This window comes from Columba livia, chromosome 7 (assembly GCF_036013475.1).
Source record: "Columba livia isolate bColLiv1 breed racing homer chromosome 7, bColLiv1.pat.W.v2, whole genome shotgun sequence".
In the NCBI taxonomy this organism is placed as follows: Eukaryota; Metazoa; Chordata; class Aves; order Columbiformes; family Columbidae; genus Columba; species Columba livia.
In genome coordinates, this window is record NC_088608.1 from 518,131 (window position 1) to 543,679 (window position 25,549).

The 25,549-nt window shown below is 50.7% G+C and overlaps 1 protein-coding gene across 3 annotated transcripts in view; it reads left to right on the top strand.

Annotated features, from left to right (window-relative positions):
* ACVR1 (activin A receptor type 1) overlaps positions 1–25,488 on the top strand; it is a 50,879-nt gene extending 25,391 nt beyond the window's left edge. The window contains exons 2-10 of one of the 3 annotated variants that reach the window (XM_065070122.1): positions 4,919–4,992; positions 9,045–9,311; positions 9,685–9,902; positions 11,931–12,030; positions 13,188–13,334; positions 15,471–15,746; positions 19,050–19,247; positions 23,619–23,749; positions 24,215–25,488. In XM_065070122.1, coding sequence (XP_064926194.1) covers positions 4,919–4,992; positions 9,045–9,311; positions 9,685–9,902; positions 11,931–12,030; positions 13,188–13,334; positions 15,471–15,746; positions 19,050–19,247; positions 23,619–23,749; positions 24,215–24,349 — 1,546 coding nt within the window. In that variant the 3' untranslated portion in view covers positions 24,350–25,488. Of the gene's footprint in view, positions 1–4,918; positions 4,993–9,044; positions 9,312–9,684; positions 9,903–11,930; positions 12,031–13,187; positions 13,335–15,470; positions 15,747–19,049; positions 19,248–23,618; positions 23,750–24,214 lie in introns of those variants that run through there. The other 2 variants (XM_065070123.1, XM_065070124.1) reach the window with 2 other exon arrangements.
* Positions 25,489–25,549: the final 61 nt, after the last annotated feature.

The following is a 25,549-nucleotide window of genomic DNA, read 5'->3' on the forward strand; positions in this document are numbered from 1 at the left end:
GTGTGCTGCGTGTGCGCCTCGTGCGCTATGTGTGCTGCGTGTGCGCCTCGTGCGCTATGTGTGCTGCGTGTGCGCCTCGTGTGCTCGCACCTGGGCGCCAAAGGGAGTTTGTGGCCAGCTTCCATCTTGCTGGATTCGGGCAGTGAGGTTTAGAGCTTGAGGAAGGAACGCTCGAGGCTGCTCTTCTCTGACCCAGCGCTGCCTTTGTGTGTGCTGCTCCGAGCTTGGTGGTTTGTGAGAGTTTCAATTGAGAAAAAAATAAAGGCAAGCTGTGAAAGATTGCTTTTAAGCGCACATCTTTCCTTCTAATGACGCAGCTGTTGATGAATTCAGCTGGTGTGTGGCTACTGTGGATGGTAGAATTACAATCCAGCATTAGGGATGTTTTCTTTTGATACAAATCCGGTGAGGTACATGCAAAGTATGTGCAGCCCTTGGGCTCTTGGCGGGTTGCCAGGCGGGCTGTCAGCGATGGCGTGGGTGCTTCTGATCTCATCAGGAAAGGCTGGACTCCTCTAATGGTTCGTGTTCCCATGGCTGCGTCACATCAAGATGAAATGTAATCTGAAGTTTCTTCACTGATTGGACTTGCTCTGTCGCGGCGTGGCCTTTGCTCGGTGGCGGGTGGTGGCATTAGAGACCCGATGCCGTTTGCCAACAGCCCGTGCCGGTGTCTGGGGTTCTGTGTCCTGTTAACTCCCGGTTCTTCTGGCCCCCGGGGCTTCTCGCAGCAGCGATCCCGACAGCCGCAGCCGTGGGCCCGAGGCTTCCCCTGCCCCATGTGCTGAACGATTTGGCAGGAGACAAATGGTTTTCTTAGGAAAAAAAGAGAAAGCAGTTTATATTTGCTGTAGAAGTGGAAAAGGTATTGGGGTTTTCAGGGTAGATTCTTTAAAGTGTTGGGACTGTATGAATACAAACTGTAAGAATTCTGACAACTCTTTTGTCTAGAACAATTAGCAGTGTATCTGTCTGTTAAGTTGGGTATCCTAACCAAGTATTATGTGTGCCGTTGTTCATTTAGGCTTCTGAATGCAGCTGGAGTCCAGAGCTGGCCTCAGAGCAGATACCAGCCTGCTCTGGAGCTGTTACAGGTTCACGTCGTTGTCTACACCTCGCAACGGGTTTGTTTGGAAATTTGCTAGCTGCCGCTTTAAATGAGACTTTTCCATTGCGACCTGTAGCAAGTTTTGGGTTTCTAACGAGATGCTTTTGTAGGAAAAAGTTAAAACCAAAAGGTGTTTTTCCTCTGTCCGTGGGTGGAGTTCACAGCCCCGCAAGCCGGCTCCAGCTCCGGCACACGGCGTCCAGCACGGGCTGCGGAGCCGGTGTGTGCGGTGAGTGCCCTCCCGCTGGACACCTCCAGCGCCAAGGAGGAGTCGAGACTTGTGTGTCCAGAGAGGACAATGAATTCTGTGCGTCATTCGCTGGTTGCTCCCTAGTTCCTCTTTCTTTATCTGGGTTAAACACCAGTCCTTCCATTTGGAAAAAGTTCTTGTGAAATAAAACACCAGACAGTAGCTGGATCTCTTGCGGATCTCTGAATCTATAGCAACTTGCTATGGAGTTAATGTAAAGAGCAAAACATTCTTTAATAAAAGGTTACATTTCCTTTCTCTTTCAACAGGTAGCAAGTGGAAGAGACATGCTTGCTGCTGTCACTGGAACCAGGTTGTGGTTCCTATGTGTGTGTATTATTAATTGCATTTTTTGAAAAGCAATATTTTCTAAAGCAACAGAAACAGGACTGTTAAGCTCGTCCCCTGGTGCGTTTGCGGTTTGCAGCTGGGTGACATGGAAGCGAAGCAGAGGCAGGGCCTGGCTGCAGCGCTGCGTGCGGGCGGAACACGGAGGCTGCGGCTCGGAGCCCTGTTCTGCAGCCGCGGGCGGTGGCGCTGGGACCCTGCGCGGCGCTGCCGTGCCAGCTCCCCGCTCTCCGCGGCAGACGGGGCGGCCGAGCGCAGGCCACCCGCGAGGGACGGCCACCCGCTGGCGTTCCAGCTGTCTGGGCAGCGCCGGCCTCGCCGCGTCCCACCTGCAACATCCCTTAGTCTCAGAACAGGGATTAAGCACGTGACACGCTTTTAATATGGTGAAGAGTTTCATTTATCATTTTCAATGTTTGCAGTGGGTGCGCTTGCTCTCAAATCATTTTTGAAGGAAAATCAGTGTTTTCAAAGGCAGGAGGCTCTGGTGTCCCAGCTCCGCAGAGCCAGGTGAGGTGGCGAAACGGGGCTGTGCGGCAGCTTGCCAAACACGCGGGAGCTGTTCCCAGCCGGCACACACACAGCACAGGGCTTTAATCGCTGATAAGCACACACAGGATGGGTTTCATGGGTGGTTGTAAGCACGCACAGCACTTCTCAGCGAAAGCAGACGGAATATTCTTTGAAGCTTTGGGGAAAACGAATGTGTGCAGAAACAAAGTTTCACAGAAGCAGGGTTCCAGTTCTTAGGATTTGACTTTCATCTTTGGGACCATACGTGCTGTGAAATGCATGAAGTCTGTTAACAGTCTGATTTCTGTTGTTCACGTTTATGATAGCAGAAGCCCATTCATAGATGTAACCTTTCCAAAGAGGCTTGCACAACCGGTTTCTCGCTACGGCAGAGTGAATGCGGGTGCTCGGGCCTTTCTGTCGGCCCTGGACGAGCTGTTGTGGCCCATGGAGCTGGGGAGCGAGACCCGGGGGAGCAGCCCTGGCCCAGCGCCCCGTCCCTGCTGGTCACGGCAGCCGGGAGCGCGGGAGAGATGCCGGCGTTCCGGCGTTAGGTGCTTAAATGCATTTAACAGACAAATCTGGTGTAATTTCCAGAGCGTTACTCAGTGGAGTCATCCCTGAGCTGTGTTGACGAGGATCTGGGATCAAGAATGACTGTTGTAATGGTTTTGTGGCTTTTTTCCTGGTTTGGTCCCTTTGGGGAGGACTGGTAGGAGTCCTGGTGCTTGTGGATGAGCTGCTGTCTGTCTCAAGCCGTGCTGGCTTCACCTCGAGGAGCAGACATGGGCTGGGGACCTGGGACACATGGAATCGGAGGACGAGGAGTGGTTTAGCACCCTGAGTGTGTTACGCTTGCCTTCTCGAGATGGACATCGTCACCGCAGGCCAGCTCCTATGAGATGGTGTTTGCTCTCTGGGGGTGCAGTTTGCATTTCCTTCCTCCTCCCTCTGAGGAAAACAGGGTGGAGGTTGTGTAGGTATGTGGATATATTTTTGTTAAGAAATTGAAATAAACTGTTTGAAAAGAAAACCAAGAGGCACATGCAGCTTACCGAGTGTCCAGGTTTCCGTGCTGCTGTTTGCTTGCAGCGTCTCTAACTCCTGTCTCCAGGCAGCTCGTGCTTCCCGCACCGGAGCTGCTCTCTGGCAGAACTGAGCCCCGCTCGCTGCCGGCTGGGGCCGGGGGGACGGGACCCCTCTTGTCAAGCCCGTTTTCCGCGTGCCGGAGCCGTGGAGCCGCAGGAGCGCGGGGTGGCTGGGGGACGCGTCTCGTGCCCTGCAGCCGCCCCCGTTGGGACTCGGGCCCCTCTGAGCCCACGGGAGCCTTAAGCAGCCCGCCGCTCCCTGGCACAGCCTTCTGCTGCTCTGGACTTGCACGTGGGATCGCTCAGCCGTCCTGAGGTGGCCGTGTCGTCGTGTTTGCAGCCTAGCTGTTGAAGGTTAATTGTTGGATTAAGCATTAAGAATGCATTGATGTGTATCAGGAATGAGGAACACAGAGTTATTTGGTGAATGGATGTTTGCAAGGGAGAGTTTCCCTCCTGGAGGTTCAGTAGCGAGCGCTGCCTCACCCGTTCTGCGAGGATGGGAACTTTGAATGCTTGGGTTCAGAAATTTGGGTTCATTTTAACTGATGATGAAGCAATTACTGAAATGTTTCTTGTTCTGCAAAACAAATCCATGTCAGGAAATAAATATAGAAGTAAATGGCTTGGCTTTCATCACCAAGCACTTAAGCAGCCTGCTAATGGTTTCAAAAGGCAGCAACAGAAGATATCTGAAGGAAAAATGGCAATATCCAATTTATTTTCAAGTTTCATCTGCTTCACTGGAATTAAATCTGAAAAATGAAGACAAATGCGTACACGTACACACAAACCCAAGAATGGTGGTGACTCGGGGCCTTGCTGAAGGAGGGCAGCTTTGCTTTGCACACCCCGCTCAGCGCTGCTTTTGACCCCATCAGGTGTAGCTGCCGCATCAGGTGTAGCTGCCGCATCAGGTGTAGCTGCCGCATCAGGTGTAGCTGCCGCATCAGGTGTAGCTGCCGCATCAGGTGTAGTCACCCGTCTTCAAGGGCAGGGGAATGAAGCCGGGCCATTGAAAGGAAAACCCTTTGAAAAGCAACTTAAACTGCAGAGTTACTCTTCCAAGAGTGGTGTCTCCCTTAGATACGTCTGACTTTTTTTCTTACCGTCTAGCAATGGTTTCTGCTGGTTAAATATAGTTATGTAGGTATTGTGGGTGAGATCTTTTCTGTTTCCCCTCCAAGTCCAAATAATACACAGTTTTGCAAACCTTCTTCTCCGCTCGCAATTTAACGGTCTAGTAGCTGGTTGAAAGAAGGCATCTTGTCTTTTACGTGCCTGCTGGGTACTGAAAGGGTTCATGTTTTCCTGCTGTCGTGCTTCTATACATGCACTATTGTTGCATGTGCTGTTTCTGTGGCTCTAAAAAAAATAAAATTAAATAAAAGTTTTAAAAAAATTAAAAGAAATTGCAGTAAATTAGGAATGTTATAAATGGAGACATGACTCGGGAAAGAAGCCACAGTCACAAGGAGACCAGTCAGGCTGGGTGGCTCTGCGGGCTGTAAAGGAGTGGACGCGGGGTTGCCGAGGGTGGGTGTTGGGAGGTTCCAGTTAAGGAGGACGGTGAAGGGGTCCCCGGCTCTCACGTGTCTCCTCTCCCCGCAGCTCTGCCCTGGTGCACGGAGTGATGGTTCTCCCGGTGCTGCTGCTGCTGGCGCTGCCGTCCCCGAGCTGGCAAGGTGAGTGTGCGCGGTGCCGCGGGGGAGCCGGCGCAGCGCCGCTGCGGCACCGGTGGCGCCCTGCTGCCCGCTGCAACGCGCGCGAAGAGAATCGCAGCCCGCCCGTGGATAGAATTCCCAGCACGTGTGACTGGCGTGGGTCTTGCAGGGCCTGGGGGGGAAAGTGGGAAACCTTGTTTGAAGGCAAATCATCGAGCCGTGTCATGGATTGGTCTTTCTCGCCCGCGGGCTGAGGTGCAGTTTGTGTCGCATTCTTAAAAGCCAAGTCTTTTCTTGGGGAAGGCTCTTCAGAGTACGTAGTATGGTGTCTGATGTTTTTCCATGATTGCTCCAGTAAGGCCTTTGAATATGGGAAGTGACTTTTTCATAAGAGGTTTCCGCAGCTGCGTGCACGTAAGGGTTTGATGGCACGCAGTGTGTCCCAGGTTTGCCTCGGAACAGGAGAAGGGGCTTTCGCTGCCCTGGAGAGGCAGGAGTGGCTCATCTGAAGGTCGTCTGGATGTTGTGGGACAAGACCTGAAAGATTCATACTTGCTACTTAGCAACCAGCCTTTTAAAAATGATGAATAAAGGTTTCCTGTGAGTGACTTGGTTTTTTCAGCTTTAAATTTTAAGTGACTTGAGAGGTGTATCTAGTGTTTGTCAGGGCCTATCTGTGCTCTTTTGCATTTACCCTGTGAAATCTCTTTCTGAATACTCTGCTGAAATGCATTTATTTTCAAACGTTGATGCAAATGATAAAAGGCGGAGTATATTAAGTGGAATGCCAGAATGGATGGTGGAAGGTGAACATTAAAAACACATGGAGGTCTAGTGCTTGACTTTAGTCCTGTCTGTGAATAGGAAATTGGGGCAAAAAAGGGAGAAACATTGAGTGTTTTTGGAAACACATTAAACTGCTGATGTTATTGATACAACATTATCTTGAAATAAGGCTTGGTAGCAGTTATCACACTGTACCTTCTTATCACTCTTGACATGCATCTGTCTGCTTCTCTACAACTTTTGTTTTCAGCTTTCAGAGCTTCTTATGTTAAAAATCTTGTCGTTAAAGGCCCTGCCTCTCACACCCTAAAGCGGAGAGCCGTGGTGGGGCAGCGGGGCAGGAGGTGCGTGTGGAGGTGTGGAGCGCTGGTGGGCTTCTCTCGCTCGGTGTGCAGGGCCTGCGAGTGTCCCCTGCGGAGCAGCCGCCCCGCACACCCGCCTCTTGCACCTCCGGCTGCTGGGAGTTCTGCGTTTCTGACCGGTGAAAGATGTCTGGGCATGCCTTTGGGTAGCGCTCGGGGGCAGACTGGCCATTTCTGCATTGCCAGGACGCTTCACATGACGAGATTAGATATCACTCAAAAAAACAAGAGAGAGAAAGCAACCCCACAGCCCAACCCGAACAAATCAAACTGTGTAGAAATCTAAGTGCAGAAACATGGCTCTTCCCTACCTGAGTGTCCAGAAAATCCTTTTATTCTAAAGGTTTATTGCAGCACTAACTTCTGTGCCCCTTCTTATTAGCCGTGGTAGGTGGGGAAGGAGGCTTTTCTTCGTTTCCCAAGAAGCGGAAGCCTGGCTGAACCAGAGCACTTGCTGGATAACACCGCGGCTCTGCTGAGGGCGAGGTTTGTCCTTGGCAGTGCCCGCGTGCGGTGTCCGGAGCTGCCGGCACCGGGCGCGGTGAGTGCTGCCCGTGCCCCCAGTGCCGGCAGCAAAGAGGGATCCACCCGCCGGCACCGCTCTCTTCAACCTGCAGAGTTACAGAGCTGCGTCTGGGTGAGCAAAGCGCCAGTTCTTCGCCTCGGTCGCCCTGGCCAGCTGGCTTTTGTCGCAGCCGCATCCTGAGCGGCCTCTGGTGCCGGCGTCATCCCGCTGAGCAGTCGCTGGCGGGAGCGCTCGCTGTGTGTTTAGCTGTGCGGTGGGGTGTGCCGGTGTTACCTGCGCGGGGCGGGAGCTGGGCCTGCTGGTGCCTGTGGGTCCCCTGCAGCTGGAGGTGCGGTGTGGCTCTGGGCTGCGTTGCTGGGGGGATGCTGGATGTTGCTAACAGCCTCCTTTAAAAGGTACGTGTAATGGAATTAGATACACTGTCTTTAGGAAGAAACTGAGACCCTTACGGTATTTGGTTTTACTTCTTTATGCTTTTAAAAATTACTTCGGTATTTGCTGAAGAGATCACCTCAAAATTAAGATGTGCTACCAGAAACAGGTTGTGTATATCTCCTCGGAGAGTTGTTGTTTAGTATTTTCCCAAACAGCTGACAGTGTTTAGAGTCCGGGAATTGTTTATAAAATATGAAATGAAACTGTCTAGATGGGTAAGGGGTCGTGTGAAATAAACTCCCCACAGCAGCGAATAAGGTGTCGTTGTCCACTTAGCCCATTCCGGGTCCGGTGTCGGGCCTGCTCACCACGCGCGGTGACACGTCCCTGTCACCAGAGGGCTGACACTGCACCTTCCCCTGCGCTCAGACGCGGGGCGGCTGGGTTCCCGTTCCCTTGGAATGCCCGGACATTCAGAGCCAGCGCTCCCAGTCGGTGCTTTCACAAGGCAGGTGGTGACCGTGGCTCGGGACAGGTCCCCATGGTCCCTGGCTTCGAGGGCCTTCTGCCGTTCAGCCTGGGCACCCCAGATGAAGGGCCTGTGTGGTACAGTGCCGGTTGTGTCTTAACTGCTGCTCTTGTGGGATGAGAAGGACCGGAGCTTTCATTATAGGAAAGTTTGCCATATTTTTTTCTTTCTTCCTTTTAAAAAAGTTCCACAAAATTAGCAAAGTTCCGTGATTCTGTGAAGTTATTACTTGGTATGTGTGTGACGGTTTGTGCATACGGGTACTTGAACTCAATGTGACAGATGCTGTCTGACTGCAGGATTCTTTCTCTAATTTACTCCGTTAGTGGTTCAAAAATGGAAAATTATATTTGTGTATTTGCTCACTCTGGGAGGCGGAAGGAGGACAAGGCAGAAAACAGTCATGTTCCCTGTGGGCAGACTCTAATGATAGGCTCGAAGAAGTCCAGCACATGGTATGCTCAGCTGGTATTTTAGGAGCATCCACTGTACTTGTGGCTGGACATTTCTCTTGTGTGTTAGAACTGAAAAAGACGATGTCGGTAGGAGTTAAGTTGCCCTGTCGTGTGTGTGACGGAGAGCGGTGACCTGTGCTGTCCCGGCGGCTCTGCCTGTGCTCCGCCAGCCCTGGCTGTCACCACCACGGCACCTGGCGTTTGCAGGACACTGAGGAGCTTCCCGTGTTGTCCGTTAGCCCGTGGAGCCGTGTCCTTCCCGCAGACACCAGCGTGACCCAGTGCCCGTGCTTCGTGGCACGTCCGTTGGGAAAGCGGCTCTGTGCCCGCGGCTCCGCGCCGGCAGAGCGGCTGTTCCCTGCTGGCCGTCTCTGCTGAGGGTGCTTGCCGGCTCAGTCTCCTGCCCTCTGCACTCTCGTAGAAGTTCTTCCTCTTACTCAGCCAGAGCACCTGGGGTTGGAAGGAGGCGCTGTAGCTGCTGGCAGCGGGCGCTGCTTCTCACCTGGCTGTGATGCCCGTGGCTGCTGGGACCGCACTCTCTCCTCAAAGGCACTACAGATGAACTTTCCAAACAAAGTCGTTAAACCTGATAAATCCTGTGTGGCCGAGTCCACTGCAAATTTAAATGGCCTTCATTTGATTTGGTTAATTTCTGCAATGCTTGAGAACAACTATTTCCATGTAGAAGTATAAAGCAATTTTAAATGTACGCTGTTTGATAGGTTTTTCCCCTCCCGCGCTGTGCACCCGCAGCAGTGTGTGCGCCAGATGTGATGTAGAATGTCACTGAACTCTCAAAACTTGATGACTTGGGGTGCGCAGATATGGCTGGTATTTCTTTGATGGTTCAAGCTCATATCTTTGTCTTGCTGAAGCGGCTAAATTAGTGTCGTTAGCTCCTACTTGGTGGTTCTTCAGCACTAGCTACAGGTAATATTTATTCTCTTAAACAGAAGATTCTGTTGTCTAGTGATTCCTTTATCTCTCTGAAGATATTAAGCATACAATGGTGTTTTCTCCTTAACTCTCCCCTTTGACAGATGACGAACTGAAGCTCAGTATGGTCCACTACGAGTGTGTGTGTGAAGGCATGTCCTGTGGGAATGGAGACCGTTGCCAAGGCCAGCAGTGTTTTGCTTCCCTGAGCATTAACGATGGTGCTAAGGTTTACCAGAAAGGCTGCTTCCAAGTCTACGAACAAGGGAAAATGACGTGCAAAACCCCTCCGTCCCCTGACCAGGCTGTGGAGTGCTGCCAGGGGTACCTGTGCAACATGAACATCACCGCGCAGCTGCCTTCTTCTAAAGGTGAGAGCTCAACGGCCAAGGGCTGGGTGTGGAGAAAGTGCGAAGGCTGTGCCTTCATCCGGTGTGCTGGGACGAGCTGGCTCAGCGCTGGAAGCGGGGGCTCAGTCGGCACGGGACGGCCCGTCCTGCCGCGGGGTGAGCGGTGGGGCAGTCCAGCAGGGCCGGGCCTGCGGCTGGCTCTGGGGGCACACGGCTGGCTCCCAGTGGCCTCTGTCACACCGGGTGGCCTCTCTGTCACACCAGGTGGCCTCTGTCACACCGGGTGGCCTCTCTGTCACACCGGCTGGCTGCCAAGTTCAGCGCTTCTGGTTTTCGCAATTTGGAATTCACAGTTATTTCCCCCCCGCTTTTATTTTTTTCCCCCATCTTCAAGGCCAAACGTTTCAAGGAGAAGCTGCAGGTTACAGCGTGGAAACACTGATCATCGTCATCCTGGCACCTGTGACGGTGCTGATAGTGTTTTCTGCGGTAGCTGTGCTGATCATCCGGAGAATACAGAAGAACCACATGGAGAGGCTGAATTCTAGAGATGCAGAATATGGCACAATCGAGGGGCTCATCGCATCAAACGTTGGAGACAGCACGTTGGCAGTAAGTACCCGTGCGTGGTGAATCTGGGCGCGCTTTCTGCCCTTGGCAGCGCTCGGGCCCCCCGGACACGGCCACATCCGCAGGGGACAGGCCTCCGGCTGCCAGGGCTGCTGCCAGGCAGCACGTCTGTGGTGACATCCCTGTGCTAAAGCCGTAGTTAAATGGATTTTAACCAAAAGATAGATGTGGCAAGTGTAGCTCCTGACCTGGAGAATCAGGCGGCTGTTCCTAGAAGCGATGTCTGAACAGCGAAACGGAGCCTGCCTGCTCCTTGGGCAGCCTGAAGGGATAGGAAAGGTGCAGAGTGTCCTGCGAATTTGATATATGAAAGGCTGAAGAAGATGAGGTGTTAGTGGAAGAAGAAAATACTGCTATGTTTAACTCTTACAAACTCCAAACCTGGCTCCCATGTCCTTAGTAGAGGGGCTCTAAGAAATCACTGGAATTTTGTTGACAGAAGTGCAGTAGGAACTTAAAGAAACAAGAACCGCTTACTCAGAATTCAGTTTTTAAAATATGTTCTTGTTTGTGCGTTCTCTGGAAAATAAAATGACACGGGGCAGTGTTTCCTTTTTAAAGACTTGTTTCTCTTACCCTTTCACTTGAGGCCAGAAAAGAAACGTTGCCAGCAGCTTTCCCGTGCGTTATGGAGACGGAGCCAGCGAGGCTGCGGAGGCAGTTTAGACAAACTGCACCGGGACTCTCTTTTTAATGCCTTTGTCTCTCTTTAATTAGCCCCCGAGGCTTGATTGTGTGCTAGTGTTTTAAAACGGCCGGTTTTGGTCTGGTCACCATAAACCAGGCGTGTGTGCAGCTGGTTCTGTCTCTGGGCCTGACTTGCAGCTGTTGCCAGCTCTCACCTCTTATCAGTGTGAGACCATTGCCATTCCGTTTGCAAACCTTTTGCACTTCCAGTCATTTAATGTTACTTGGAAACGGTGATAAAGCCTGGGGAGAATAAATCAATCTTGGTTTTAAAGGCAAGCGGAGGAGTTGCCGAGCGCTGGTCTGGCGGAGCGGCGCTGTCCGCAGCCCTCTCAGGGCGCGCGTGGTGCCGCTGCTGCTGATGGAGGAGCATCGCTAGCCCTGTGCTTCCAAATGTTCGTCTGAACCGCAGGCCTTTTTTACAGTCCACATTTTCTCCATTGTGCGTTTTAAATCACCGGCTTTGTTACCCGTTAGATTACTTTACATTTAGGATTAGTCTCTGTAGTGTAGCAAATGCTTAAAACCCTAAGCTTCCTAACGGGGAAAGGGAAGAGCTGTGGCCTCAGCAAATCTTGTTTTAACAGTTGCAGAAGATAAGCTTTTTTCTTTATGTTTCTTTCTCCCTCTGATACAAGCAGGAAGGAAAACGAGCTCTCAGTTTGCATTAAAACGTTAAATAGCAGCCTCCTGTCATTCTTAGATTATCTTTTTCTTGAGTACTCATTTAAAACACCATTAGGAAACATGGGGCTTCATCAGGTCTGGTTAAAGCCCAGTAGTGCAGTTTGCTAAAAATATTAAAGTTGATTATGCTTATGGGTTTTTTGATCTTATTTTCCTTTGTGAAGAAAGAATTGTGCACTAATGCAGTTGGTAATACTTCAACTAGTTCAGAATGCCCAGCCATAACAGTAGCTGGCTATTAGCATTTCAAAAGGCTAATAAGATTTTAACATTCAATGAGAATCTCCCTCATCGGGGTTTTTGTGAGCTTACAGTTTCAAGGCTGGCTTCCAGGCACCGAGAATACCAGAAACTCATAAAAAGCTTCTAAGAAGGACTTATTATGGACAATTTTCTGGAGTATCAGTGACATATCTAGTGTGGGTGATACAGGTAATACTCCTGTCACCTTGTTTATTTCAAACTAGTTTCAGTTTTAAATGGCTGTACCGAACTGGAACAGCTTGGGCAGCAGCAGGGCCGCCGAGGTCCCGGTGGGCTTGGGCCTGGCCTGCCCGCTGGAGCCGCGTGCCGCGGTGCGTTCGGCGGGAACGGGGCTTCGCATGGCTTGTAAACCTGCGCTTTCCTTCTGCACAGGACTTGTTGGACCATTCCTGCACGTCGGGCAGTGGCTCGGGGCTGCCGTTCCTGGTGCAGAGAACAGTGGCTCGCCAGATCACGCTCGTGGAGTGTGTGGGTCAGTGACAACCTTGTTCGTGTCCCGCGCCAAACGCGGAGAGGAAGCTTTGATCTCCCGTGCTAATCAACTGGTTTGCCTTTGTTGCTTATATAGCATATGATACTTTTCAGGCTTTGGTGTATGGAACATATTTGGTTTTGGAAAGTGAAGTGAAAAAACTCCTTTCAGATCTATGCAGAAAAAAAGGCAAATATCATCTGTGCTTTATGATCAAAGAATTAAAGCTTTGTTCGGTAAAGTGATGTTAGAAAATACAAACTAGGCTTGTTTGGGTACTGTGTAAGCACAAGAAACTATTTTATTTAGAAAAGCAAGCTGAGTTTGCAGTCTGAAACTGTCAAACTGATGCAATCCTTTGTTCAGTTAGGAGGGAACAGTGCAGGTGTGAGGAGTGGAGCTGAAGTGGCGTTTAAAGCAGCGTGGTGATTGCCACCGGCTCGGTGCCACCGCTGCGCTCTCGCTGTCTTCCCCTAAAACTCTTCTGGGTCCTAAGGCTTTTTTGTGGGCCTTCAGTGTTCATTTTCAGGATGCCTTAATTTTTTCTTTGGTATATTTGTGTGCTACTTGAATAGTGTTAGAATTGAATTTAGTAATTTTAGGAGGCATTTGGGTCAGAGAGGCCCTGGGGCAGGGCCACTGAGCCAAGATGCCGTTCTGTCTATTGAGAGAAACAAAAAGACTGGTTTAAATATGTTTTGTGGTGCTTCTTCAGTGAGTTGAACTTGGATGAGTTAACACCTTCCTGCAGGTCACTGCGAGTCTGAGCTCCTCAGGGTGTTAAACCAGGCCCTAGACTAAAGCAGGGAATCTGGGCCCACATTTTACCAGTGTCCTTTGCTTTTGGCTTATTGTGTTCACTGAGTAGCGCAGATGTTCACACCTGCTTTAAATCCACGTGTACGTGCTCTGAGGCTCTGCAATTGCTCTTTATCGGAAACTGTAGAACATGATCTGCGTGGGCTGGTTTGTTTGTTTTTTCTGATTGTCGTTGTGCATTTTGTGTGACTGTGGAGTGGTGCCAAGTGTACGCGGGGGTGATCAGAGGGTGTCTGCGGGATATTTGGGCCAGAGCTGCCGAGTTTCCCTCCTGTGAGCTGCTCCCGTCCTGCCGGTGCGGCGGTTAGCTGACAACTCTGCTGTGTTTTCGCCCCCAGGAAAGGGCCGATACGGAGAGGTCTGGAGGGGGCAGTGGCAAGGAGAAAATGTCGCTGTGAAGATCTTCTCTTCTAGAGATGAAAAATCCTGGTTCAGGGAAACCGAACTGTACAACACTGTGTTGCTGCGGCATGAGAATATTTTAGGTAAGCAGAGCAACCGTACTCGCGTTTCCTCATGTAGCTGGCGTAAAGGTGAGTTCACTGAACACTTCCCTTGCGAACACTGCGGGTTCACCAGGTATCTTGCACTCTTTGAGATTAGGCTCTTGTGTTTGCCATAAATAAGGGAAATTTTGAGGAGGAGACTTGCAGGGGGTGCTGAAGTCTGAGTCTCAGCTGGGGGAAGTGTCGAAACAACCGTGAATCGTTGTCTTCCTGTGGGAGTGTTGCGGGAGGAGCAGCCGGGCAGGTGGAGGGGTTGTTGGCCGTGCAGTGTGCAGGGGAGGAGGCGCCACAGGCCTGCACGGCAAGGACGGAGCCTTGCGGGCAGCCACATGGCAAGAGCGGCGTGCGGAGCGTCAGTGCCGAGCTTCCGGTGCGCCTGGGTTCACGTAGCTTCGGTTTACCTGGGAAAAGCAAAGGGAGAAACGGTGGGGAGGAGTTTATCATGAGATGTAAATCCTTGAATAGTTTTCCCTGTGCCTGAATAACCTGCAGTGTGAACCCATGATTTTCTTTGTTTAACTGTTCTGCTCAGGCACCAACTAAACTCCCTTGGTGTTTAAGCTTCAGCTAGATTTGCCCCTCTATGATGTATCCCATTTCCCTGTAAATATGAAAGTGTGATGATTTTGAATCTTCTGCATCCCTCGTACATTGTGCGCTCAGTTCTGAGAGCTTAGAAAATGGCTGGTGTGCGTTGTGAGGCGCGGCTGAGGTGTGAGCAGCCCTTTGGTTCCTGGTGGACACAACCTCCTTTCAGGGCTGTGCCCCTTCTGCGCTCCAGGCAGGACAGCGTTTTCCGTGTGCTGACGTTACCTCGCCCGCAATCCGTCTTTCTTCAATCAGTTTCACTTGGGCTCCTTATTCTTGTTTCCTGTCAGAGAATGTTCCTTGGCTCCATAGCTCACCCTCCAGACGTTTGTCTAATGTTTCCTGAAGCAGTTCCTTTGGTACTACAAAAATAATTTGGTGGCTTTCTGAAATGTGAATTATTGAACTTTCCTTCCCGAGAGAGCAAGTAACTTGGCTGAAATTACATTACACGTTTCCCATGTTCCTCTGTCTGTGTTTAGTCTTTCTTGATAACTGTCACATTTGTTGGCTATTTTATAGAATTTTTTTAGATGCAGTACTAAACAATATCAGAGATTACAGAAGTATGTCATTGTGCAGAAATCTGAGTTCAAGAGAGGAAGCAGCGGGTGTTCTTCCTGACAAATGTCATATGCAGGCTTTTAATAAAGGTGATTTGTTCCTCTGACTGGGGAATGAAACTGGAGTTGCTCCCAGCTCAGGCTGTTGAGGTCAACAGTGTGTGCCGAGGCGCAGCGAGCGCGGGGACGGGCGGGAGCGGCTCCTGTCGTTCGGGTTCGCCAGGACTCCACAGTTTGGAAAGCAGCTCTGGAGCTCCAGAGAGAAGTTTTGCTCAGTTCCTTTGTAGAAAGTCACAGTGAGATGCAGCTGTGATGTGTGGAGGGGCTGTGCCTTCTGCCACCGGCAAAGCCAGCGTGCCCCGAGGCCTTGAAAGTGGACGGGATTCCATAGGACTTGTGTGTCGCAGACATGGCTTCTCTGCAGTGCAGAGCAGATGTGCTGGGCTGTGTGTTGGAGACGTGGCTTCTCTGCAGTGCAGAGCAGATGTGCTGGGCTGTGTGTTGCAGACATGGCTTCTCTGCAGTGCAGAGCAGATGTGCTGGGCTGTGTGTCGCAGGCATGGCTTCTCTGCAGTGGGCAGCAGATGTGCTGTGACCGGCCGGTCCGTTACTGGAAACTTCCCCACCCAAGGTTCTTCAAAAAGAAAGAAAACGGAGCAAAACAACCTTTTTTTCTTTTAAAGGATGTGGTTCTAACAAGTGCTTGTGCTTGTGCTTGGTGAGGCTGACAAAATACATGAATACGTTCTTGTGAATAGACGAGTTCTAGAATATGTCAGCTTATTTCATCATGGTAACACCTGTAGTTTGTTTTCAGTGCAGAACAATTGTGGAAGCGTTTTAATTAAACAGTTTTAAATTGTAAGCAGTGCCTAAGTGTAGTGTTGATTCTCTTCTTGGGGGGGTCTTGAAGGAGCTCTGTCATTTCACGTGGCTGTTCCTCCTTTCCTCCTCCCCCTCTCAGGTTTCATTGCGTCTGACATGACGTCCAGGAACTCCAGCACGCAGCTGTGGCTCATCACCCACTACCACGAGATGGGCTCTCTGTACGACTACCTGCAGCTCACCACGCTGGACACCGTCAGCTGCCTGCGCATCGTGCTCTCCATAGCCAGCGGCCTGGCGCATTTGCACATCGAGATCTTCGGCACCCAGGGCAAGCCTGCCATTTCCCACCGGGACTTGAAGAGCAAAAACATCCTCGTGAAGAAAAACGGGCAGTGCTGCATAGCGGATCTGGGTGAGTCCGCCTCAGTGCTGGTGCGCTCTGCACATTCCTGTGGAAATCAAATCCATTGGATAACTGCAGCTGTAGAAGTCCTGAGTAACTTACAACAGCCTTACTCTGGTGCGGTGCTGCGGGCAGGTCTGCAACAGCCACTAGATGGCACTTAGACCTCGGGAATGTCACTGTGACCAGGAGCAGCCCTGACACCGACACTCCAGCACCTCTCGGGTGTTTGGTGTTAAATGCTGTTCGTGGATCCCGGCAGACAGCTGCTGTTGGGCTTCAGCCCATCTCTGAACTCATCAACGTCCTTCCGCGTACAGAACTAGGTGTCTGTCCCGGGCTCTGTCTGTCTGTCCAGCCCGAGCCCCCTGCTGTGCGCCCAGAGCTGGGCTCTCGGTGACCCGCGGGTTTCAGGCTTGGAGCTGGCGGGGTGCTGAGGAACAGCTGCAGCATGGTGGCTCATTCACGCCTCCCGGCTGTGTCTGACACTGGTGTTTTGTTCTTTGAAGACAAGGGAGGAGATAGCGGCAGAACAGCAGTATTGGGAGTCATTAGCTAGGTAAAAAGTGTATTGGGAGATGGGATTTTTTCCGTAATGATTCCACTGCATAGCTCCTATCCCTTCTGCCTGAGGGGCAGGAGCTACAGGGCAGACATGAAAGCCACACACCCAGGCCTCTCTAAATTTGCAGAGGGAATAGTAAGTGAAAGGTGGTACAGTAAGTTGAAAATACAAAACTTCAGAGATTGGCTTTTAAATAAATTTGCAGCTGACACTGAGGAGGAGGCAGCACACGCTGACGTTGATTGACATCACACTAATAAAGTGAAATCTACCACATCATTTGTTGAGAGACTTCAGATATGGGAGAGATTTTTGAAGAGAGTGCAGCAATAAACATTTCCCAGTTAGTTCTTTCGGTGATGAATTCGCAATTTTTTAAACACGAAATCTTCAGGCGTGTATCCGACGTGTTTTCCCTTTGTTCCTTATCTGTAAAGGAGAGTTACCAAAGAGTTTGTTGCATCTGCCAGATATATTCACGCCCTTTTTTTCTGTAGAGCTTTGTCGTTCTTTTCCTCCTCTGGTCTCGTTCTGTGTTTAAACACATGCACGGCACAGGAAAGATGGTGTGAGCAGATGGAAAGGTGCGCTGCAGCTGCCAGAGCTGAGCTGGACTGGGCTCCTGTCCGTCACACCGGCTTCTGCGCTTCCATGTACCCGTTAGGATGAGGTGCCAGCTCTAAAGCCAGCGCGGTAACCTGGCTGTGTGTGGTACCCGCCCGTCCTGCCGGCAGCCGGGCTGGACTTGCTGCCGCGGTCCCGTCCCCCGCACTTGGGAACCGGCCGCTCGTCCTGCCCGGAGCAGCAGCCGAGCACCCAGGCCGCTGCTGCAGGACGTTCTAGCTGAGCAGCAGCGGCGCGATAAAGCCCGAGGATGTCAGTCTGGCGTCAGTCTGTCCGCGCTGTGGAGGAGTTCTGCCCTTCCAACGCAATTCACACGCATGGTCACAGGTCTCAGTTGAGCAGCTGCACAGAGCAGCAGAGTAATGCTTAGGGCAAAGAAGAAAAAGCCCAACCTTCCACTTACTCCTTCGTTCCCTGTCCATGCAGAGTAGTGAATGTCTGTCTGAAACAAGCACTGCTATTTGTAGGGAAGGTGCAAAGAATGCTGAAAAACTATTTTTGCTCACTTTTTGTTTCTAGCAGCTATACCAGTATACTAAAGAGGATTTTTTGGTGTCTTGAAAACCGATGTGTTTCATCAATTTGTATTCCTGTCAAACTTTTTATTTTCTAAAAAGCATTTTTGTAAAGGATTGGAGTCTTCCTGTAAGAGTTCCCGGGACGGGCCCTCGCGGCCTGAAGGCCGGTGCGCACCCAGGTCTGCTGTGAGAAGAGCCAAAGCAGCGCAAAGGCTGCGGAGATGCCCCCGCGGCGAGAGCCCGGTTACAACACTGCTGGCCCCTGACCCCCTTGCAACACTTGTCCGCTCGCAGCGTGCGGGACGGCCGCTCGCTCCCTCAGCCTGCAACCTTTGGCCTGTCAGTTTGTTGAATCTGGTTTGCCCAGTTGGCTTGAGTGTTACTGTTCTTATCAGAGCCTTCTCCAGAGTCTTGAAGTCTTCAGACTTTGCCAGGAAATTGGGCAACTCAGGTTTTTTTAGTGTTAGAATTCATATCTATTGTATAATATAAATGAATATAAATATAAAAAATACATACATGTTAAGAGTGTTTATCAATATATGTCCCCCATGTGTGTATACATGGATATGACCGAAAAGGCTTTCTGAACGATCTCCTTAGCCATCACGGGTTAGTAGATGGTGCCTTTCTGGAGGTGCCAGAAGCATTTTCGTAGCATCTTGAAATGACTTGGAAGTGCATTGAGATTGTAGTGAAGTGTTTTCCAAATTGCCATTACAGTGAAGTACAGGCTGCTTTTTGGAAAGAAAAAGAATCTTGATCAGCTGATAGGGTATTTTTTGTGAGATTGAGTTAAAAAGCTTTTGAAGTTTATTCTGAAAACCTCATGTTAAATGTAAATAGTATATGTTGTTCTTCCAGGAGTTGTTGAGGAAATTAGGGAGAGTTTGTGTCATCTTTTCGATTGCTTGGTTGTGTCGTGCACTTGTTGCTGTTCAATTTGCAGTGCTCTCTGTTTACCGTGGCAAAACGAGTACTCTGTGTTTCCAAATTTACAGGCATTTAGTCCCTCACATCATGTTCTTTGCTTAAATGTTTAGTAATTAGTAGAAACCAGGTAGAGTGGTTTTGACTGACTCATTTTAGATCCGCTTGAGGATGTTTATTTTTCAAGCTGCTGCAAATATGGTGTTTTTTGTTTTCCAGCTTGATTTTTTTAACTTGTGTATATCCGTCAGGCAGTGTTTTTCTTCTCTCTGCCCCGCGGTTCGGATATATCCACCTACCCAAAAGCTCTATAAATAAATGCGAATGCAGTGTAAAATTGTTTTCTTCTAAGTAACAGATGCTTGGCCCTCTGTGTATACGTGCCCAGAGCGCTGGTGACATCCAGTGGCCGCAAAACACTTAATGACGACGTTTTGCAACAGTGCAATAACATGCTTAATGGTAATCCCTGAGGAGATAATTGGTCTCGGTCTAGGCCACAGGGGCTGTTTTTGACGGCGCGTTTGGAGCTGACCCAGTTGGTCTTTGGACAGTTGCACTCTCAGCTCCTTCTTTTTAAGCAACTGTCTGAGTGTCACTGCTCGCATGTGATTTTGAACATACGCTGCTGTAGTTGCGAAGGGGCCTTACGAGTGACGTTTGTGTGTCCCGCAGGCCTGGCAGTGATGCACTCCCAGAGCACCAACCAGCTGGACGTGGGGAACAACCCGCGCGTGGGCACCAAGCGCTACATGGCCCCGGAGGTGCTGGACGAGAGCATCCAGGCAGACTGCTTCGACTCCTACAAGAGGGTCGACATCTGGGCCTTCGGGCTGGTCCTCTGGGAGGTAGCCAGGCGCATGGTTAGCAACGGTAAGTTCGGGGACTCCTCTGCTTGGTTGTAGAAGGGGTTCAGCAAGTGGTAATTCACAGCAAAGCATCTGCCACCAAAGCGCACAGCATGCCCCGCAGGTACCAGACCACCAAAGTACTTCGGTTCCTGACACTGCTGCCCGTGTTGAAGTCGTTGGTGTGCTGGGTGCCATGGCTGAATATTGTTGCCGTTTCTGTTCAGGTACAGAAGAGACAGGGTTCCCTGACACATCCCAAATTGTGATGAGAAATAATTCATGCCAAATAGTCAGATCATAAAGTCTCAAAACTTTTCTGTCAGAGGAGTTACCTGCAGATGTGGGCAGCATCGGGAACAGGTATTGTTCTGATACAAGAACGTATGTCAGCTGAATCACAGAGCATGATGATGTCGGGTGAAGGTCTATGTGGTTAATTAGACAAAGGAGTAAAGTCTTGCCAACACACAGTGGTTTTTTTTTTATGATGTTCTCTGTTTATTGGCAAATGGCTGTCATGGACAGTCACGAAGACTTGCTCATTGCATTTCCCAATACTTGGATGCCTCTGGGTTGCAGTTCACATCAGTGCGAATGCCTTGAGAATGTGAAAACACTGAAAAACACAGTTTTATATTCCACACTTTGTGTCTCAGCAATCTGTGAGCACGGTAGCTCAGCCATTGCATCGTGTGATGGGCTTGCCGGGCCCTGGTGAATTCCCTGTGCTGGACGTGGTGCTGCGAGGGGAAGGGAGGAGGAGGAGGAGGAGGAGGCAGTCGGCCTTCCTCAAACCCTGTGGTCAGTGTTGGGCCCCTCACACCAAGAAAGGCCTTGAGGTGCTGGAGCGAGTGGAGAGAAGGGAACGGAGCTGGTGAGGGGCTGGAGCACAAGTGTGATGGAGCGGCTGAGGGACCTGGGGGTTCAGCTGGAGAGCAGGAGCTGAGGGGAGACCTTCTGATCTCTGAACTGCCTGAAAGGAGCTTGGAGCCAGGGGGGTCGGGCTCTGCTCCCCAGGAACAAGCGCCAGGAGCAGAGGAAACGGCCTCAAGTTGCCCAGGGGAGGTTGAGGTTGGATGTGGGAACAATTTCTTCCCCAAAGGGCTGTGGGGCATTGAACAGGCTGCCCAGGGCAGTGCTGGAGTCACCAGCCCTGGAGGGTTGGACAGACGGACATGAGGTTCTCAGGACATGGGGCAGTGCCAGGGGTGGGGAACGGTTGGACTTAATGATCCTGAGGGTCTTTTCCAACCAAAATGATTGTGTGATTTGGTGCTGTACATAGCATATATAAAAATACACACAGTCTTACCTAGGTGCCTCTTGCAATAAAAACTTCATTAAATTGTATGTATTATTTAAATGTTCCCATGCTTAAGTTTAGATATACATGTACTACTGCAGTAACTGCAGTTCACAGACAACTCACCCGAGCTACATTGAAACTCGGGAGCTCAGGTAGTGCCGGCAGCTGCAGCGAGGGCTGTGGAACCCGGCGTGGGCTGCGGAGCTGCTGGTGACGGGGCGCTGGGGGGTTCGGTTCGGGCTGAGCTCGGTGCCGCCGGGGAAGGAAGCACTGTGAACGGTGGCGCAGGTATGACATGAGACGGGCCATAACGTCTTAAGCTTAAGACAACAGCGATGCTTATTCCACAGCACTTCTTTCCAGTCGCTCTGTATTTCTGGCTGTTGCCGTAGGTAATCACGTTTCCTTGCGCTGGTTTGAAATGGAATAGGCATTTTTCCCTCCCCGCCGGGTGCTTAGCTGTGCGGACGTCGTTGCTCCATCAGGTGGTCGCTGGGGTCACCCTGTGTGATTTGCAGCAGACTGTGGTACTGGGGTGAGCTGCCGAGGTCGGCGAGGACGCCGGTGTGACCCGCCTGCCTTGTCAGCCGTGTGTGCTGGCACGTTCGCTGCTGTCCCCTGCCGAGGGACGCGTGTCACCTCTTACTGGGTGGAAATGCAGAGTCTGTTCCAGGGAGTCAGCCTGGCTTGGTGCTTCAGTTCACGGAGACTCTGAAGTTGTATTCTGACTAATAATAAGCCTGATAGTTTTTAAAATTTGAAAAAATTGTTTTTGTGTTTTTATTATTTTAATGTTTACTTTACATTTTTAATTTATTTATTTTTTTTAAACTTATCTAATGGTTCTCAAGGTGGCACAGCAGTTTTCAGTACTTTCCCGTTGTGGCTTACTGAAAGGAGGAACGTGTGCTCGGAAATGCCTCCTCCACAAGCAGGAGTGCTCGTGCGTGGTCTCTGTGCTGTAGCAGGAGCCACTCAGCATTTCTCCCTGTACTCGAACATGCGGGTTAAGCCCCAGATCGTGGATCTGCTGTCTTTGAACAGAGCAGTGCTAGTTCCTGGCAGAGCGCAGGTGCGGTGCCCTGGGGCGCGCTCCCTCCCCAGCGCACGGTGCCTCGCGTCGCTGCTCGCCCGGCGCTCACGGTTCCATTCCGTGTGAATCTTCACCGTCCTTCCAGCGTTGGGATGTTATTCAATATTAACACAAGACCAGAGCCGAAAGCTGGTTCCTGCCCGAGCCACCACGGTGTGTGGTCACCGCTACCAGGCTGTGCCGGGCGCGGTGCGGATCCCGCTTGCTCCGGCAGCGAGGTTCCTGCATGCACAGGACAAGCTGGCGTTGAGTAACGAGAACTAAAGGTGAAGAAAACGCTGCTGCGTGTGCGTGCCTTAGTGGATTTGAGCAGCGGAAAGCCAGCAGCCCCGGGGAAAAGCTACAATGTACTGTAAACCGCGGAGGGCAGCGAGCCCAGGCGTGCCGGGGGCCGCGGCCGGGGCAGCGTGCCGGGGGTGGCCGCGGTGGCCGGGCTGGCGGCAGCACACGGGCTGGCGGGCGCCGGGACGGCTGCCTGGGCACCCGGCTCTGCTGGAGCAAAGGCCAGACCCAGGGCACTTCACACTTACTGCCATGGGCCTTAGCTGGAATAGCCGCTTACACACCCCATGCTTTGGAAAGACCACGTGAAAATAGTAAATCAGAGCCAAACTCTCTCTTTTTGTGACAGAGTTCATCTGTAATACCCTACGGACCCTGGGACCGTTTTCAGAGCCGTGTGCCATAGCGCCGAAGCTCTGCGTTTGAGTGTAAAGCCTCTGCTTTATCTGACGTGGCAGTGTTTCTGTGTTCTTGAGTTCTCAGAGCAGACTTCATTGTGTGTTGTGGGAGGAAGCAGGAGCAGTGGGCGCTGCCGGTGCTGCTCGGTGCGCGGTGGTGAACTGCTCGGAGGAGGAGGGCTCCGGGGGTCCGCGCTGCCCTGCCTCCCGGAGGAGCTGTCGTTTCCTCAAGGCCGCTCCCCTTTGCGGTTGTCAGCACAGGGAGGGGTTTACAGGTTTTTACAGAAGATCTGTGGGATTTTGATCTTCATCCCCAGTAGAACAAGAAAACTAAATCCCAACCACTGTAGCAAAGCTTGAGAATCTCTTCTCTATTTCAATATATCCAAAGCAACAGAAAGTCTCCTGGATGTTGTGTATGCCTGGCTGTGGCACAGCTCTCAGGCTGCTAAAAAGCAGTTTTGAGATGGTTCTGCCCGTGTTTCTACTGGACACAAAGGCCTCATTCGCCCGGTGTTTGCACAAGCCGAGACCCGAGTGCCTGTCTTTGAACACCAGTCTTGAAACCGGCTTCCTAAGCAAGCTGATCACCTGCGAGTCAGTGCGCCGGTGAGGCGGCAGCGCGGCACCGTGCCTTGGGGAGCAGCCGAGGCCTCGGAGCCCGCCGGGTGACGCTTGCGAGGGCGCACGCGTGGGCTCACGTGTTCAGCCCTGAGTCCTGGGTGATGCACTCAGACACGGGAGCCACACGCTCGCCGGTGTTTGGCTTTGTGGTGGCATGTGCTGCCAGTTGCCCTGGCTGGTTTACTGCCTTAATAACCAGAAACCCAATTACTCCGAGCAGCAGTGGGAGGGTGCGTCGATGCTGACACGCTCACTGGACTATTCCAGGAATCATAAAACCGCGCAGTGCGTGGTAAACATATGGAAAAGCACAACGCAGACCTCAAGTGTTTTACGTTTGCTAGTAGAAATCCCGGTTTTGCGTAGTCAGCAAACCTCCCTGCTTTCTACAACAAGGCCTTTTGGCGAGTGAATTTATTTCTCGTCATTTTAGCTCGAGCATCTGCAAAATGGATATAGTTCTTTCTTTAGAGAATTGTAATATGAGCCAATTAATTAGCATTTTGGGTAGAAGAAGGTGTTCCTATGACAGTAAGTGCTCTTCTGTAGTTCAATGGCTGCTTGATGCTGTGGTGTTAACTCTTAGAAGATTTTTGAGCTTCTTGGCTCGGCCGTCTGTTGTGTTTGTGTGCAAAGTGCTGTTTCTCTGGCACAGCCTTTGACTAACGCCTCTCGGTTGTGTCTCACTAGGTATCGTGGAGGACTATAAACCACCGTTCTATGACTTGGTTCCCAACGATCCCAGTTTTGAAGACATGAGGAAGGTGGTCTGTGTGGATCAGCAGAGGCCGAACATTCCCAACAGATGGTTCTCAGACCCCGTAAGTGGCTGTGCCGGCGATGCCTGCTGACCCGTCTGCTTTCGAGCGTGCTTTCCAGTTATCGCTGGAAACGGGAACGGTCTCGGTGCTGCTGGTGAGGCGCTACCGGTGAGGCCTCAGGAGCACGCCGGCGTGCGCCTGGCTCTGTGCGCCGGGGGGAAACACAACGGGCAGATCTGTGGCTGCCGAGTCTGAGCTCCCCACAGGTCGGCCTTGCAGCAGCACCGTTCAGCGGTGCCTCTTCTAAAGCTGCTCTTGGTTTAACCAGTTTAGCAGACTTGGGTTTTTTCAACACATGAAAGCTGTATATTTGATAGATAACCATAAACTCCCTGTAGACACTGAAAATTGAGTATTAATACAGCAATAAAACCTTGTTGTGTTAGTGCTTAGCCCAATGTAGGGCTGCCTTGGCTTGTGATTTGTGGACTCACGCTCGTGTTTTGGTTTTTATTCTTTTCCCAGACACTAACGTCTCTTGCCAAGCTGATGAAAGAATGCTGGTATCAAAACCCATCAGCGAGACTAACAGCCCTGCGCATCAAAAAGACTTTGACCAAAATTGACAATTCCTTAGATAAACTGAAAGCGGACTGTTGACCCTCTGGTGCTCTCCTGCGGGAAGGCGACGGCGGCCGCGGCCCGGCCGGACGCTCACGCGCCTGGTCCCCGCGCGGCCCGGCACGCGTTGTCACCGCGCTGTCGCCGCGCTGTCGCCGCGCCGTCGCTCTGGGGACAGCGGCGCCGCGTGGACTCTGCTCGGTGAGCACAGCGGCATTTCACAGACGGTCAAGCTCTAAGGACTCGCGCGGATGGACTGTTGCGGAGGTAGTGGCCTGAAGGAAGACAGAGAAATCCTAAGACAAGATCAGGGCATTAAATAATGGCTTTGAACGGCTTTTTTCTTTTGGTTTCTTTTTTTTCCTTTTTTTTTCTTTTTTAATTCTCCTGATCACTCCCAGGGTGAACACGTGGAAGTGGTGAATTTTAATCAGCAATATTGCCTGTGCTTCTCTTCTTTATTGCACTAGGAATTCTTTGCATTCCTTACTTGCACTGTCACTGTTAATTTTAATGACATGACTTGCCAAAAATAAGATTGGCTGTACACTACATTGATCTATGCCTGATTAATAGGAAACGAATTTGGTAAACTGAAAATGTAACTGTCAGATTTTAGCTGCATATTACATGTGTACTGATGTTTACAATAATGCTGAACATTAGGAATTTCTCGTTTATACAAAACTTGCAAATTATTTATTACTAGTGCACTTGCCAGTTTTCTAAACTGTAAAATAAGTGCATAAAGTTAAAGCTTATTTTTATGTGGCCTCTTTCATGATTTCTTACACAGATGTTTTTGTAACACAATATAACCTGAAACATAAATTGTTTTCTGTATTATCATATTACAACTCAATAGTCACATTTTAAGTGCTTCACATTTGTAGGTGTGTGGTCTGTAACATATTTTCAGTTCAAATACGGAACATATATATAGCCATTACCCACATGACGTTGTGTCTGCTATCTTACTGATCTAGAAAAGGAGAGCAATGGAGGAATTAACTACAATTTTAGGTCATGAATGCTGTGGGGAAAATGCATTTTATTTCTTCTAAGCTATATAATATGCATTTAAACTCTGCCAGAAAAATAACTATTTTGTTTTAATCTACTTTTTCTATTTAGTAGTTATTTGTATAAATTAAATAGAATGTTTTCAAGTCAAACAACAGAGTGGTTTAGTTCTCTCGCTGCCGCCAGCGCGGAAGGGCTGTGCCGTGCCCCGGTGCT